This window comes from Lynx canadensis, chromosome D3 (genome assembly GCF_007474595.2).
Source record: "Lynx canadensis isolate LIC74 chromosome D3, mLynCan4.pri.v2, whole genome shotgun sequence".
In the NCBI taxonomy this organism is placed as follows: Eukaryota; Metazoa; Chordata; class Mammalia; order Carnivora; family Felidae; genus Lynx; species Lynx canadensis.
The window spans coordinates 92,689,650-92,704,292 of record NC_044314.2 but is presented as its reverse complement, the minus strand read 5'-3'; the positions used below and the strand labels follow the sequence as shown (position 1 = coordinate 92,704,292).

Sequence of the window (14,643 nt, the reverse complement as noted above, 5' to 3'; positions counted from 1 at the left end):
CCCCGTCAGTGGAGTCTGCGACCCAGCCTCACGACCCGCCTTTCTCCTCCCACAACCGCTACAGGGATTTCAACACACGCCCTCAGCAAGCACACCGCGGACGCCGTTCCCTGAACGCTCACATCATCTTAGGAAATTCAAGCTGGGTCGGTACTTTCTGCCCCATTGGGATATTTCTTTAAAAAGCAAACAACTTTTGGGGCAACCCCTGGCTTAGTCAGTACAGCCCCTGATCTTGGGACTGTGAGTTTGATCCCCACATTCGGTGTAGAGACCACTTTAAAACGATAAGTAAATACAAACAAGTTCCGCGGGGTCCTAAGTCTCACGTGCTACCGAAGGTCCCCGTGCGCAGGGACAACTCACGGTCAAGGCTCCCGGTGCCACGGGTGAAGCAAGACGCTTATTAATTGACTGGAAGGTGGCGGCAGGGACACCCGCGATGGTGTTCACAATGACGTTTCCACTCACTGTGCCTGTGGGGAGAGACCTGTGAGGCAGGAGCACGGGGATGCAGGAAATTCTCATGGGGGCGTCTGTGACCCCTTACCTGTGGGCATGCTTGTCCCCGTGACGGATGTTTTAATGGCTCCCGCCTGCTGAAAACAGAAAAGCATCTGGATTTCAGGACAAATTCTTCCCTGCGTAAAACCTCCGAGTGTTTCCACTTCATCGGAATCATCCAAACGCATGCCTAGATCCACAGCCCCACGGCCGACTCCTGCCCCGTTCCTCTGGGGCCCCGGCCACACCAGCCGTCCCGACCCCCACAATCGCCAAGCCCGAGGCTCCATGCTAGCTGCTGCCCACTCTCTCCCCACAGACTGCCATCACAAGGGCCGCACACAGAGTCCCTCCCCAACCATCCACCACTGTGCCCTTGGGGCCACGGGAGCAGGGGCTCCGTGAGCGAGTGAGCTTTCTGACGGAGGAACCGTCCAGGTCACGTGACAAGCCCACCGCAGCGGACGCAGCTACAGATGAGGACCCACGACCCCCACGCCCGGCAGTGGCGCTTCCCAAAAAGGTCCAGGCGTTCTCCCCACGTGTGACTCCAGTGTCCACACCGCATGGGGACAGGCCACGCGGGCGCACACGGTGAGGAGCACACCGGAGCACAATGACAGCAGCACAGGACGTGTGGGATCACGAGTCGGCCTTTCTTTCTCTGTTCCGTGCATCACATCGCTTCTCGGCCTTTTGGCTAAGATCAAGTGTTCCGTGCATCACTGTACCCCTCTCCCTGACGGGCACCGAAGACCCATGCGCACGTGTGTGCGGGAACACGCCCACACGGGCACCGAGGCGAGGCGCGAGGGTCGGGACAAGGGAGTCTGCACGGTGACACCAATGGTCCCCGTGCCTCCGTGGCCCGACCTCACAGCGACACCTCACTCGGCCCAGCCCCAAACTTCCCGGCTGCCTCCACCTCCTACCCTGCCCAACAGCCCAGCCACGGAGCCCAGCGCGGGCGGAGCACGGCTGAGGGCGCCCCCTGTGGCCGCACGCTCCTGCCGGGGCAAAGCTGGGCCTTCCGCCTCCTGAGTAAGCCGTGCTTGTGTCTAAACAGACCCTCTGCACCGACCCCGTCTCCAGGGAGAGGTGTCCCCTCACCAGCACGGCAGCGCTGCCCACTGTCGTGATGGCCGGGGGCACCTTCGGCGGGGGCTGCGCGGGCTGTGCCTGGGGCTGCGCCTGGGCCTGCGGCTGGACGGCCGGTGGCCCCGGGGGCTGCTGGCCACCCGCTGCCTGGGGCTGGGGCAGAGGCGGGGGCGGTTGCTGGGGCGGCGGGGGCTGCGGCTGCGGTGGGGGCGGTGGGGGCTGTGCCACGGGCGGCTGCTGCGCCTTCTGCTGATCGGCCAACGCCTGCAGAGGCGAAGAGGAGAGGAGAGGAGAGGAGAGGAGAGGAGAGGCGCCGTGGGGAGGAGCCCGCCCCCCACGCCCCCCACCCTGGCCCCACCCGGGGGCCCCGGCAGCCACACCTTCTTTTCTTTGGCGATACGCTCTGCTCGAAGAGATGCAACCTGAATGGGAGGCAGCGGTTTGTCATAGTTGATGCCGCTGAAACACAAGAGCAGATGAGGAAGATAAACGGACGCGCTCGGGGGGAGCGGAGTACTCCAGAAAGGCAGGGGGCTCTCACCACCCGAGCAGCCAGGTGCCAGGAGGCCGCTGTGGTCAAGCCCCCTCGCAAGAAAAAAAGCTGCAGGAGTCGTCTGAGACCACGTCTCCCATTCCCTTTCCACAGAGAACCTTCCAGGAGGCAGGTCCGGTCTACCACAGCGGCAGCCGGTACGGTGCCGGGTACGTCGGGGGACTGAAACGTGTGCGTGCACCCCACGGCTAACCACCTGCTCCAGGTCGGGCCTCCCCTCCCCCAACCAGAGAGCCATCAGTAGCCCTGTGTCCCCAGGCCCCGCCCCGGCCCTCCACATGCCCCTGTGTCCACGACAACATCAGGGCCTAGCGCCGCCAACACCCCCGGCTGGCCTCCCAACGGCTCCAGGCTGACCGGCAAAGCCCAGGGGGAGCCCAGGGGGAGTCCAGAGGGAGCCCAGGGGGAGGGTGGGCCCCCTCAGAGCCCTCCCCATCCTGAGCCCTTGCTCCTGGGGGGGCGCCCCCCAGTTCCTATTCCCTCCCCATCTCCTCGACGCCTGCTGTCACAGAGAGTCCAGCTTTGTCTCAAGCCTCACGGACGCCCTCCCCGTTTCTGGGCCTTCCCTAGCAGGGCCCGGGCCGTGCCGCACCTGTCGGGCGCCCCTGCACGTCAGCCCCTCACCGCCCCCATGCTCGTGCCAGCCCGCTCGGGACGTCTCACCAGGTCCCAGCGCCCTGCCCCTGCTCTCATGTGATCACCTGGGCCTTCCTCTGGCGGTGGTCCCTCCTGCACACAGGGCTCCCTGGGCCAGCCGGCTCCAGGCGGGGCCCCCACAGCTCGTCCCTTGCGCTCGTCCCGCAGACCTGCCTCGTAACCCGTCTCCCTCAGCCCCACGATGGGTGACCCGACACGCCCTCGCACCGGAGCGCCATCCAGCACGAACACCCCCGGTCCCCTCCGCCGGGCTGTTTCGTGCCGTCTGTCTGTGGGACAGACCTTCCACCTCCATGAGACCGGTCTGAGTTTGTGTCTTGCAGGCACAACAAACAAGATAAGAACGTGCCCTTCTGCTCGCTGACGAACCGCCGGGCCCAGCACAGCGCCAGGCACACAGCGTGTCAGTGAACGGCCCACCGCGGGGATCAATCCGCTAATTTCATCTACACACACATACCGCGTGCCAGCTCTGTAACCCAGACCCCAGAACCCCTACGTCCACAGACACACGGGTGCTACACAATTCGAGTACAGAAGGCAGAGGCGGTCTGCACCGTGAAGAAACACAAAGGACCACGGTCTGACTGTCGGCAAAGGGGGAAAGGCGGTGTGCGAGGGGGGGCCCGGGCACCAGCCACGTGGACGTTCAGGGAAACCGTCCCGGGACCAGGAGGCGGGGAGCATCCCGCGGAGGCCAGGCCCGCAGAGCGGCCAGGACGGGCCGCCGGGGTCTCAGGGGAGACGGGCCAGCTCGGGACCGCGCTGACAGCCGGGAAGGAGGAAGCAGGGCCCGTGGTACGCTGCAGACCGTCGCTGGGACAGCCAGGGAGGCTGGGCCCAGGTGGGCACCCAGGCTTCATCTAGACACGTGCTCCCTCGTCGTAAACCGTCCAACGCTCGGAAAGCAAGGGGAGCCTACGCCGAACACCCGGACGGCCGGCACTCAGACCCCGACGTGGCCTCACCGCCCCCGCTCGCTCGTAACCGCGCGTCTCCCTGCCCACCCTTCGGTCCGTCCTTTGTTCTCTTTCGCTCACTCACAGAGCAGGTACACTCACCCCGACGCCTGGGGTACTTTCCAGGCAGAACGCGACGTGTGCCAGGATAGAGGCGGGTACGGCTGAGAAAGGACAAAGCCTCTCCCGCTGCCCTGCCCGTCCGCCAGCGTACCCCGCAGGCTGCAGGCAGGGACAGACCCTTGTCACGGGAACGCCACGCGGGCAGTCGCTGGAGATAACCAGCCGCCGCCCGGACGCGTCGTCTGCACGATTCACTGACCGCACTGAGTCGAAGGGAACGTGAAAACAAAGACATTTCACGAGACGAAAACGTGTCACAGACACAAAAATACCTTTCTGCCAACACGGAGGCGTGCTTGGGGTTCTTCTGAAAGGGATTCATGCCGAGCCTGCAGCACAGAAAGGAGACGACGGTTACCAGCGAGGACCGCCTGCGGGAGGACGCTCGCGGCAGGCCGCGCACGCTGGCTCCGTCACGGGCGGAAAGGGGAGCTCGGGGAGCATACAGAGGCTTGATGGGGGGGCTCCTCTTCCCGGCCGTCATCTTCATCAGGTCGAAGTGGCTCGTGTACAGCTGGGTGTGCGTGGCGTTCTCGTCCTGGGCGTACATCTGGCCCGTGCGCAGGGGACGGTTGTTCTTACTCTGAGACAAAATCGAGGGCAGCGCGTCAGGCGGGCGGCGGCTGATTCGGAGGCCTGGCGCTAGGCCTCCCAGATCGCGCGCAGGTCCTCCTTCCCGAGGTGGCACTGCCACCCGCCGGCTGCGGGTCCTCAGGCCTCTCCAGGCCTCTCCAGGCGCCTGCTCGTGTGAGCCCCGCGGAGGGAGGACTCCCCTTCCGCTGGGACGGCCGCTGGGCAAGGCGCCCGCGGTCGCATGCGTCGCGTGAGGCGGGGCCGGTGTGGCTGCCCCCACGGCAGACCTCCACCCGCACGCACAGAGGGGAGAGGCACGCGCGGGTGTCTGAGCCTGTTCTCGGGGGCTTCCGGCACTGTGTGTGGCTGGCGACCTTCCCCTTCACGTGTCCTACAGTTAAACCAAGCAGGGCTCTCTGGGACCGTCCTCTGCGGCTCCAGGCTCCGACCGCCCTGCCACCGGGAGTCAAACGCTGCGTGTGGGATGGGAACTGAGACCTCTACACAGTAAGCGCCGTGCTGGGAGACGCGGTGCACGGGCACCTCCCTGCGTCGTCTGAGTGACGCCATTAAATCGAGCAGGGCGGCATCAGAGGAAAGCCAGAACGACAAGACGGGCGCGGGAGGGCCCCGAACGCGGGACCTCATCTCCCACGTCACCGTACGGGGAAGGAAGAAAGGCGGAGCAGGCTGGGGACCAGGTACGTCACGAGAACACCAGCGGCCGTGGCAGGTGGTGAAGGGGCTCCGCTCCCACCCGGCTCCACCCAACACGCCGCCGCCGCCCCGCGTCTGTGAGCGCCACCCTCCAGGCGGAGTCTGCGCCCCACACGTGGCCCTCCGCACGCTGCCTACGGTTCGTTCGGAACGTCACCATCGTGCCCGACACGTGTTTTGTCTTCTCCTAGGGGTTAACTTCACGTGTGACAAAGGAAAATAAAGCGTCAGCATCGTGTTTCCCGCGTTAACGCTACGGCTATAGCGCTTTCAACACATCAGACCGGACACGAGATTGTGCGAGGTCTCGTCGGTGAAGGCACCACAGGTGCTGTGAAAAACACTTGCTTTTTTTGTTCTTAAACAAAAAGCAAACGAATGCCCTGAGACGAACGTTTCTGGGAAAACGAACACAGAGACGATAGAGTGATTTTCACCCTTCATCCGAGGACCGCGCGGGCCTCTGCCGCACGTGCCCTGTGGGGTCAGCGTGGGCGCAGGCCTTGGGACGTTCTCCGGAAGGGAGGCAGACGGGAGGCAGACGGGCGAGCGGCAAGACGGGAGGTGGCGAAGACAGCAGGCGATGGAAAGAAGCCCGCTCGGCTCAAGGAACGAGAAAAAGCGTGCAGGCGGACGCTCGTCCGCACACCCGGCTCTTGGGGGTAGGGTGGGGAGAGGTCAGGCTGCCCCCACGGCCGGCTTCTCAGGAAAGACGCCAAGCACCTGGCCGCTGTGCGTTCGGCACGTGCCACGCGCGGTCGGCGGGACGGGGGTCCAGAGCCGGTCCTGCCACCGTGGCAGCCAACGGGCCCGGTGGGAGCACGGCAACGACACAGCGGGAAGACACCGACAGACTCTTGAGGTAGAGCCAACGGAGCCAAAGAAAGGCTCTCGAGTTCACCCGACACCTTCTCAGGAAAGGAAAGGAAAAGAGACGAAGGTGGGCCAAGCTTGCGGACGGCACACAGAACTTTCCAGGTATGGGACCGTGGCCTGCACCGCCGGCGGCCGTGAAGGCAGAGCCGTGGGTGCACGCCAGGGACGGCACAGGCGACCCGCCTCGCCAGGCTCCGCGGAGCCGGGGGCCAGAGTCCCGTGGGTGCAAGTGGGGTGGGGAGCGGGGGGGGGGGGGGCTCACCTTGCCCTCCTCCCTCGGAATGAGCACGTTCTCGTAGCGGCTCCGGCACTGCTTGGAAGAGCGGTAGATGCGGCTGCAGGAGTTGACCACGTCGCTGACGAGGTCCCAGTTGGGCGTGTGGGCCGGGGACACGATGGCGAGGTTCAGAGGTAGCTCCAGGAGCTGTTTCACGGCCTAGAGGACGTTCCAGGCGACACGGGTCAGCGAGACCCACCGGCCGGTTGGCACGCTCTCCCAAGGGAGCACGGCGACGGGACGTGGGCCCGAGGGGCCCCGCGCTCACCTGCAGTAGCGCCCAGTCCTCGCTGATGAGCCACTCGGGGTTGTCCGGGCCCGACTCGGCCGTGGGTTTGGCAAACGTTGGCAGAGGCTTGGCAAACTGCGTCTGCTGCTTCAACAGAATGTTCTTCTTCTGCTCCTTCCCTTCCCGCCGCATTTTCAACATGCCGGGCGTCGCGCGGTCGAACAGCGAGCGGGGAGGGACGACGGGCTCCCCGTGGCGCTGCTTCTTCTTCCTGCCTGCGACTGCACGGAGGGCTTTCGTCAGCCAGGCGGCCGACGGGAGACCGCGCCTCCGGGCGAGGGGCAGGAACGGGGCGGGGCGGGGGGGGGCGGTCACCACTGAGCCGCTGGCGGACACGGACCCACCCTCCCGCTTCCACGCCAAGCGGGGCCACGGGGGCTCCTCCCCAGCCGCGAGCACAAACCAAGACACGCCAGCGTGGCCGCGGAGCGCACCTGACGGGTCCGTGCGGTGGCGCCTGCGCTCCTTCCTCACGTACACGGGAGGCAGCTTGGACTCCGGGATGGGTGTGCTTTCGTACGTGAGACACAGGACCGGGTCCACGTAGATGTCGTTGTCATCCTGGGGGGGCGTGGGCGGCGTCCAGAGCTGTGCACAGGAGGGAGAGCCTGAGCCGTGCGGCTCCGGGAGGGCGGCCGCCCCGACGCACAGGGGCACCGGCACTCACCGGCATGACCTCCATCTGCCCGTCGGCACCTTCACAGACGTACTCCTGCGGGTGAGGGGCAGGCTCAGGGCGACCCGGTCCGAGACGCAGCCACAGGCCACCAACCGCCTACCCTGCGCCGGTGACGTTGCCCTGACCGCACTCGGGGAGAAGCCCGCAGGAAGCAGACACCTGCAGCCGAGGGTCAGGCCTCCCGCAGCGGCCACGGGAACAGAGAAGGGCCCGGCCCGGCAGCAGCGCCCCGCAGCCCGCACCCCGCGTACCGCACTGTAGGCGTCCTCCCTCGTGTAGGTGAGGAGCTGCTCGTGCTCCTGCTCCTGTAGCGCCCGCGCCTCCCTCTCCCGCTGGGCCCTGGCGTTCCGCGCCTCCCACTCCGTCACGGCGGTCAGCACGGCGTCCTGGCGGGGAGACCGCACACGGGGGCTCTGGGACTCCCGACGCCGCGGCCCGGCTCGCCGCGTCACCGGCTGAGCCCCTCTCCGGCCACGGGCTCTCTGGACCCCTCCCCGCCCCCAACACCTAGCCCTCCGACCCAGCCGGCATCAAGCGACTTCCGGTCGAATGAGAAGCGTTCCCTGGGGTTTCCCAAGACTTCCTTTTTGTCTCTTTCCACACCGGTGGGTTGGATTTTCATTCCCTGACTTCCTGGCAAGTCACTTTACTTCAGGCTGAACTTGCCTCTGAAGCCGAGGCCCTCGTGGGTGGTGGGACCAGAAGCCCGCCCACCTGCCCTTACCTCGCCGTTGCCCTCCTTCTCCGGGCCAGCGGGCGTGTGGAATAACTCCAGGTAATTCAGGGCATACTTTTCAATAGGTGTAAGCTGTTTCAAAAATCACATTTTGAACGGAGTTAACAGCAAATCAAAAAGGTGAAGGTCCTTATATAACCCCCCGCCAACACCTGGATCGAGAAAAGGATCATTCTTTGTCACAGTGACAGCGGAAAACGTCATGAAAGGGTCAAGCGCTGAAACGTCTAGGTGTCCGGAAACTAAGTGAGTGGGAGCACAGAAGAGAAAGCGTCCAGACCTGTTCCATAAAGTCTGCTAACTCCTCCAGCTGCGATGGCTCTTCCTTCCACCCCGGGCCGTCGCCGTCGGGCGACCCTGGCACCGCTTCCTCCTTGGGTTTCTGGGCATCGTCCTCCAGGTACTCAATACTCTTGAGGGCCTAAAGAAATGATCGTTTAAATTACTTTCAGGTGTTTTTAAATAAAAGCATTTTGAAAAAGAAGCGGCCCTGCATAAATGCCGACACGCCTGTGCCGCACACGGAGCCTCCCTGCGGTGACGGAAAACTAAGCGTGACGGAGGAGGGCAATGGACACGAGCGGCTCACGGCCACGGCAGACAGCAAGCCCCAGCGAAGGGCCGAGCGCTGCCGCGCCACAAAGCTCCCCGGCCCTGAGGACACAGAAGCGCGGGGCACCCCGTTCAACCTCGCAACCGGCACCCGGCACGGCCACGACTCAGATGAACGACAACCCTTCCACAGCACGACCGGGGGACAAACAACCCTACGCCGCAGCTGCCAAAACCGAGCCCACGGAAAAGGTAACGCAGACGACAGGCGTGTGAGACGGTCAGCATCACCACAGATCAAGAAACCAAGCAAGAGGAAGGAGGTGCCTTCCCACAGCCGGGAGCTCACGCCTGACAGGGGTGGGTGTGGATGGGCATGCTGGTGCATCGGACATGAGCCCACAGTCTCTGGTTTCGGGGTATCGATTACCGACTGTATAACCTCTTTTCTTGGCAATCTGGCAAAATCTGCAGTTTAAAATGTTACCTGACCTCACACAATACAGAAATCATTCCAGATCGCACATCTAAATATGAAGACCACTGAAGCATCTACAAGAAAACGAAAGAGGACGTCCAGACGACCCAGGGTAAAACGACCCAGGGTAAAGAGAACGTTTTTTAAGCCCCAACCATGATAAAGACGGGCTACTGGTTGGCTTCAGGACCCAGGGTTTCTGCTCATTGAAAGACAAGCAAACCACAGAATGCACAAAGGTATTTTACAGATTCACCCAGAGCACATAAAAAGTGCCAACAAACCACTAAGAAAAAGAAATAACCCAGTTAACACAAAAAAGGGAGAAGGACACGAACAGGCACTTCACAAAAAAAGTGCCTGCCCTGCCAGGGAGCACACGGAGGTCCACAAATTCATGGGCCGACAGCAGCGACACAACAACAGAGACACGGCCCACATCCGCCAGCACGTGGCCGGAACGACACCCCCACGCCTCAGGTCCCATGCAGCCAACAGAGCATAGGTCGGCTCGGCCAGTCTGGAAAACTGCCAGTGGCACCTGCTAGTCACGTGCTCACTGATGACCCAGGGGCCCCACCCCAAGATGCAGTTAGGGTGTCTGCCAAGAGACACGGAGAAAATACAGGTGCGGGGCTCAAAACACAGTCACACGGTCCCACAGTGGACCTGATGAAGTCACAATCGCTGGGAGACACGGGAACCACCGTGACCCAGAACCAGAGGCCAGGCCCACACAGGCACCAGGGTGGTCAGGGGTCAGAAGGGCGAGCCGCCCTCAGGGACAGGAGTGGTGAGGAGGCAGGCGGTCCCCGGGGTGCCTTCCCTGTAGCACCCTCTCAAGCTCTTTATGACGTGCATACTTGCCATACGTTCTTGTACTTTATCACAACTTCCACGGAGAGCCATGTTCCCGCGCCAGTCCCCGGAAGAGCACCACGCCCACTGGAGAGGTGCCGGGAAGCCCAAGGTGCCGGCTGCTCGCCCCAGCACACCGACGGCAGGGGCCTCCCCCAGACCCCCACACTCATTTCACCTTCAAAAGCCCCCCCAGTACCTCCTGCTCTCACGGGGCCACGCCGCTCCCATCAGCCTGCGCCCTGGCCCCCACGATCCAGACTCAGCACAGAGCCGGGAGGCCTCACTGCCCTCACCCCTCACCCCCTTCCTGACCCCCGGCCACCCCTCTGCCCGTGGCACTCCTCACCGGGCATCGGCCGCCCTGCACAGGGCCCTCTGCCTCGGCAGGGAGAGCCTGCGTGCTTCAGTCTCTCCTCTCCCGGTATGCAAGCTTCGTGGGGAGGGGAGACTGTGTCTTTTACTCGACACTAGATCCCTGCCACCTAGAACACAGCCAACACACAGCAAGACGTTCAACAAGGACATTTCAACAGCAAGCGTGCGTCAGCCTGTGCACCACACGGAGCGGCACACACATGTCCCCAAGCCAACGGCACCCGAAACACCATGTTTCCCGCACACACGCTTTCCCACCTCATTTTTCTTCCTGGACACAATCAAGAGTTTTAATGCCGAGACGGTTACCTCACGGACAGGATCTATTTTCTTTCGTGCTGTTTCTCTTTTTTAACCTTGTGCAAACAACCCCTATCTTTGAAAGAAGGGGGTCAATCTATCTGTCCCCCAGATGAAGAGTTATAAGGTGTCCCCGCAGGGGACACCATATGTAGGAAACTCCCGGAACCGCACACAGTGCTTGTCTCTGAGCAGGGGCGGGGGGGTGGGGGGTTCCTGGGGCGGGGCGCTTGCTTCCATTACAAGCTCTTGAGGATTTAACACATACATTTATTACTTCTCAATAACCAAGTGGAAATTTCTCAGGGCACCAAGGGCACAAGGATGGGAACACAGGCGGAGAGCCCCCACAGGGGAACCGGTGTACTTTACATCGCAGGCAAGGGCGGGAAGAGGCCCAGGACACGGGGGTCCCTCCGAGGCCGAGGGCCTGGAAACCAACACCCAGGAAGGAGGGGAGCAGGCGACGGCCTCCCAAGACGGGCCAAGGGGAGGGGGCGCCCAGGGGCGCTGTAGCTAGACCACTGCACGAGGCAGGGCGGGGGGGGGGGGGGGACGTGGCCCCAACAGCGGGTCTGTAAGGGGTCTACACAGCAGCACCACCTGAAAGCAGCAGCACATGAGCCGTGTGTGCCATCGGAAACCTCTAGGTGAGTTAAAAATGTATTCAGCCCGGTAGACACAGATACTACCATTTCAACGGTAAGCAACATAAAAAGGTATTAACGAGACCGTTTATGCTCTCCTTTGCACTGTCCCCAGAACCAGATGTGCGTTTTATGCTCGCACACACGGGGCACCTGTCAGAGGGGCTGCGACTGCAGACCGTGGGGACGGGCAGACCGAACGGCCGGCTGCGGCCTGGGGGAGGCAGTGTGGCTTGGGAAGAGCAGAGGAGCAGAGGGGCACAGGGATGGCTGCCGAGCTGGGCAGCAGGGGCCTGAGGCCCCACCCTCTCCGCTGCTCCCTTTCCCTGCTTTTCCAGCCCAAGCGCCTGCAATGGAAAGAAAGCAGGCAGGAGGGGTGCGCCGGGGCCGAGCGAGGGGGCCCACAGAGCGGGCAGGGCACGTCCCAGGTCACCTCCAGGAGGATCTGTCCTCACCTCAATGAAAGGTCTTGCAATTTTGGGCGCGATGATTTCCGTGGCAGAGGGTTCCTGAGAAAGGACGACAAACTCCTCCGCCTTCACCGGGAAGCCAGCGTCGTCCGTGGGAGAGCACACCTCAAACAGCTCCTGGATGGTACGCTGTGCACGAGACACACGTTAGCGTCCAACACGGGACCCGCATCAGTGCCTGACCGGAGCGCCAGACCGCGTCACCAGGGAAACCGCCCGACGACCCCTCACCCGTCCGTGGTGAACCCACGTGCCCCGTCACCAGGTGGCAGGCGCGAGGACCACACACCAGTGATGGGTACCTGCGTCAGGAACGCCATGGAATAATCGTTGCCCTGAGCGGCTACTTCTCGGATCAAGTCTTTGGTTCCATTTTTCAACAGCTTCTCTTCGATGGAATTGCCGCTCACAAGCCTACGAGACAGACACACACTTACGATGAGCACGGGGCCACCGGGAAGCACGACGCCACGAGCGGCTGGGGTGTGGGTGCTCGGCAGGGGCTGGAAGGCTCTGCACGTGCTCGGGGCGTGCCTTAACACGGTGGCCAAGGCCACCTCTCCCGTGTCCGCTCCCCTGCCGCACAGGGTCCCGCGCCTCCGTGACTGCGGTCTCTTCTGTCCTCTTCCCCTCCAGCCTCCACCTAGAAAAGTCCTCCTGGGTCCCCAGAGGGACCTCACACGGAGCACCCGACCCCCCAGCGCCGACAGCCTGGCGAGCACGCTCACATGGTCACGTGCACACGCAACGGCGGGCTGCATCTGCTGCCCCGCACACTTCTCTACACTATGCTTCCCTCCTGAGTGACGTGCTGTAGGGACGACCCCCCCCCCCCCTCCGCAATGGTTCCGGTGGCTGTTCGACGGCCAGGGTACGGCTGTACTCTGGGCACGGGCATTTGCTGGTTCCCGCTTGGTGCCGTGTAAACAAGCTACAGTAACGGCCTGCACCACAGGGGTCCCCTGGAAGGTAAGGCTGGGAACAGAGGGCACGCACAACCTTCCGCTCAGCAGACCTCGATAAATCGCTGTCCAAACAAAGCAACGACCCCACTCCCCACTCCGGCTGGGAGCTGCCTTCACCAGCACCGCCAGCAGCTTCGCCCACCGCTGCCTCCCATCTGGGTGCGTGAGGACGGCCATCACACAGGCGGCCACCGGACCTCCGCCTGCCAAGCCCGTCCCGCCACACTGTGGGCAGCTGGAATGGCTGGTTTGGATTCTCAGGTCCCCACCCCACCCCCCAGCCTTTCTTGAATAAAGGCTCCTTTACTTCTCACCTTGTCAGAGCTATCTGACCCTCTGTCTGCTATGAGATTGCAAACGATCCCCCCAGTCTGTTATCTGGGCATCAGCTTTGCTATGGTATCTTTTGACAAACCCAAAACTGAAGTTTTCATTTGACTGCAGTCAAATATGTCTATCTTTCCTTCCTTCTGAGCTCCCTGTCCGGCAAAAATTATCCCTTCAAGCCACAGATACTGTCCCTTCAACTATCCCGACCACCATCTCACTTCCCCGCCTCCGTGCTTAGCCCTGGGGTGGTGTTCAGGCCATAAAGCAGGCACCTTTCTCACGGTCAGCACAGTGTCAGCAGCTGTACTAAATGAACAGGCTCCCATGAGGCTGGACGCCCCCCCCCCCCACCCTCCGCAGGCTCACACCTGCACCGTTCACTGCTCCCCTCCTCCCGCACCTCTCTGCTGCAACCCTCGTTAGCATTTCTTTGGGCTGTTATCAGCTTTCCCTCCAGATGAACTTTATTTTTTTTAGACATTTTTATTTATTTTTGAGAGAGACAGAAAGAGCATGAACGAGGGAGGGTCAGAAAGAGGGAGACACAGAATCTGAAGCAGGCTCCAGGCTCTGAGCAGTTAGCACAGAGCCCGACGTGGGGCTCGATCTCACAGACCGTGAAATCATGACCCGAGCCGAAGCCGGACACTCAACCGACTGAGCCACCCAGGTGCCCTCCAAATGTACTTTAAAACCAACTGACCTCATCCAACTGCGTGTGCACATGCGTGCAACAAATACAGGCAAACACGACCACGGCTTTGGTTAAAACTGTGTTACTTTTCAACACTGCTCTGGGAAAGCACGTTTTTATGCACCAGGTGTTTCTGTCCCAGGACACAGCACAGCCTGCTACTCGTGTCTTACCGCGTCTTGGTTTTATTCTCAGTCCTTACACACTCTGCACCTTTGCTGCCAAGACTGCTCCAGACTGTTCACGGATGACGGTTACCGAGAGTAAAACGGTTCTCCCGTTTCTGGCTAATGACCGCCGCAGGGCCAATGACAAGGAAAGGATCACCCAGGAAAACGTCACTCACGCAACACGCACACGGTGCACCGAGCTGACGTTTACCAGCAGGGAGACAGGCTCCCGATGCCGATGAGAGAAACGGGATTCACACACGAGACTGCTGGCAAGAGCCACGGAAAACGTTAAAAAGACGTCGGACAGACGTCCGCCAAAACGTGGTCAGCTTCTATCTCCATGGGATGAGATCTGTAAAAGCAGCACTCGCTCACTGACTTTCAGAAGCATAACACGGCTCCTTAACGTCCACCTCGGGAGGACCGCTTCGGCGAAGGCTACAGGCACAGGCTCGGGCTCGAGTCCCGGGCCGGCCGCCCCCACGGGGCTGCACACCGGCGCCACGCACACGCCACCACCGTGCACAGGCCGCCACTGCAGGCACGCCGGCACACACGCGGCAGGGCACCCGAGAAAGGCCGTCGCGTGCCGGCACACCCGGCCTAGGACGCGCGACGGGACGCAGACGCTTGTCATTACGCAAGTATAATAAATGCTGCCGGGAGTTTAGAGATACAGAGTAGAACCTTCTCCACTTCCCTCCATTCCAGCTTTGGCCGGTTACAACTCATGTTTGAGGGTAACGAATACCGCAGC

At 62.3% G+C, this 14,643-nt stretch overlaps 1 protein-coding gene across 8 annotated transcripts in view; it reads right to left on the bottom strand.

Moving 5' to 3' along the window:
- Positions 1 to 14,643, bottom strand: part of EP400 (E1A binding protein p400) — a 97,207-nt gene that overhangs the window by 19,128 nt on the left and 63,436 nt on the right. For 4 of the 8 annotated variants that reach the window (XM_030336892.1, XM_030336898.1, XM_030336899.1 and 1 more), the window contains 15 exons: positions 12,027 to 12,138; positions 11,710 to 11,853; positions 8,322 to 8,462; positions 8,030 to 8,113; positions 7,557 to 7,691; positions 7,294 to 7,338; positions 7,061 to 7,214; positions 6,606 to 6,847; positions 6,323 to 6,496; positions 4,341 to 4,477; positions 4,167 to 4,223; positions 1,983 to 2,061; positions 1,615 to 1,866; positions 551 to 599; positions 330 to 476 (listed from right to left, as the gene is read on the bottom strand). In XM_030336892.1, the coding sequence (XP_030192752.1) occupies positions 330 to 476; positions 551 to 599; positions 1,615 to 1,866; positions 1,983 to 2,061; positions 4,167 to 4,223; positions 4,341 to 4,477; positions 6,323 to 6,496; positions 6,606 to 6,847; positions 7,061 to 7,214; positions 7,294 to 7,338; positions 7,557 to 7,691; positions 8,030 to 8,113; positions 8,322 to 8,462; positions 11,710 to 11,853; positions 12,027 to 12,138 (1,952 nt within the window). The remainder of the gene's footprint in view (positions 1 to 329; positions 477 to 550; positions 600 to 1,614; positions 1,867 to 1,982; positions 2,062 to 4,166; positions 4,224 to 4,340; positions 4,478 to 6,322; positions 6,497 to 6,605; positions 6,848 to 7,060; positions 7,215 to 7,293; positions 7,339 to 7,556; positions 7,692 to 8,029; positions 8,114 to 8,321; positions 8,463 to 11,709; positions 11,854 to 12,026; positions 12,139 to 14,643) is intronic. The other 4 variants (XM_030336900.1, XM_030336901.1, XM_030336897.1 and 1 more) reach the window with 3 other exon arrangements.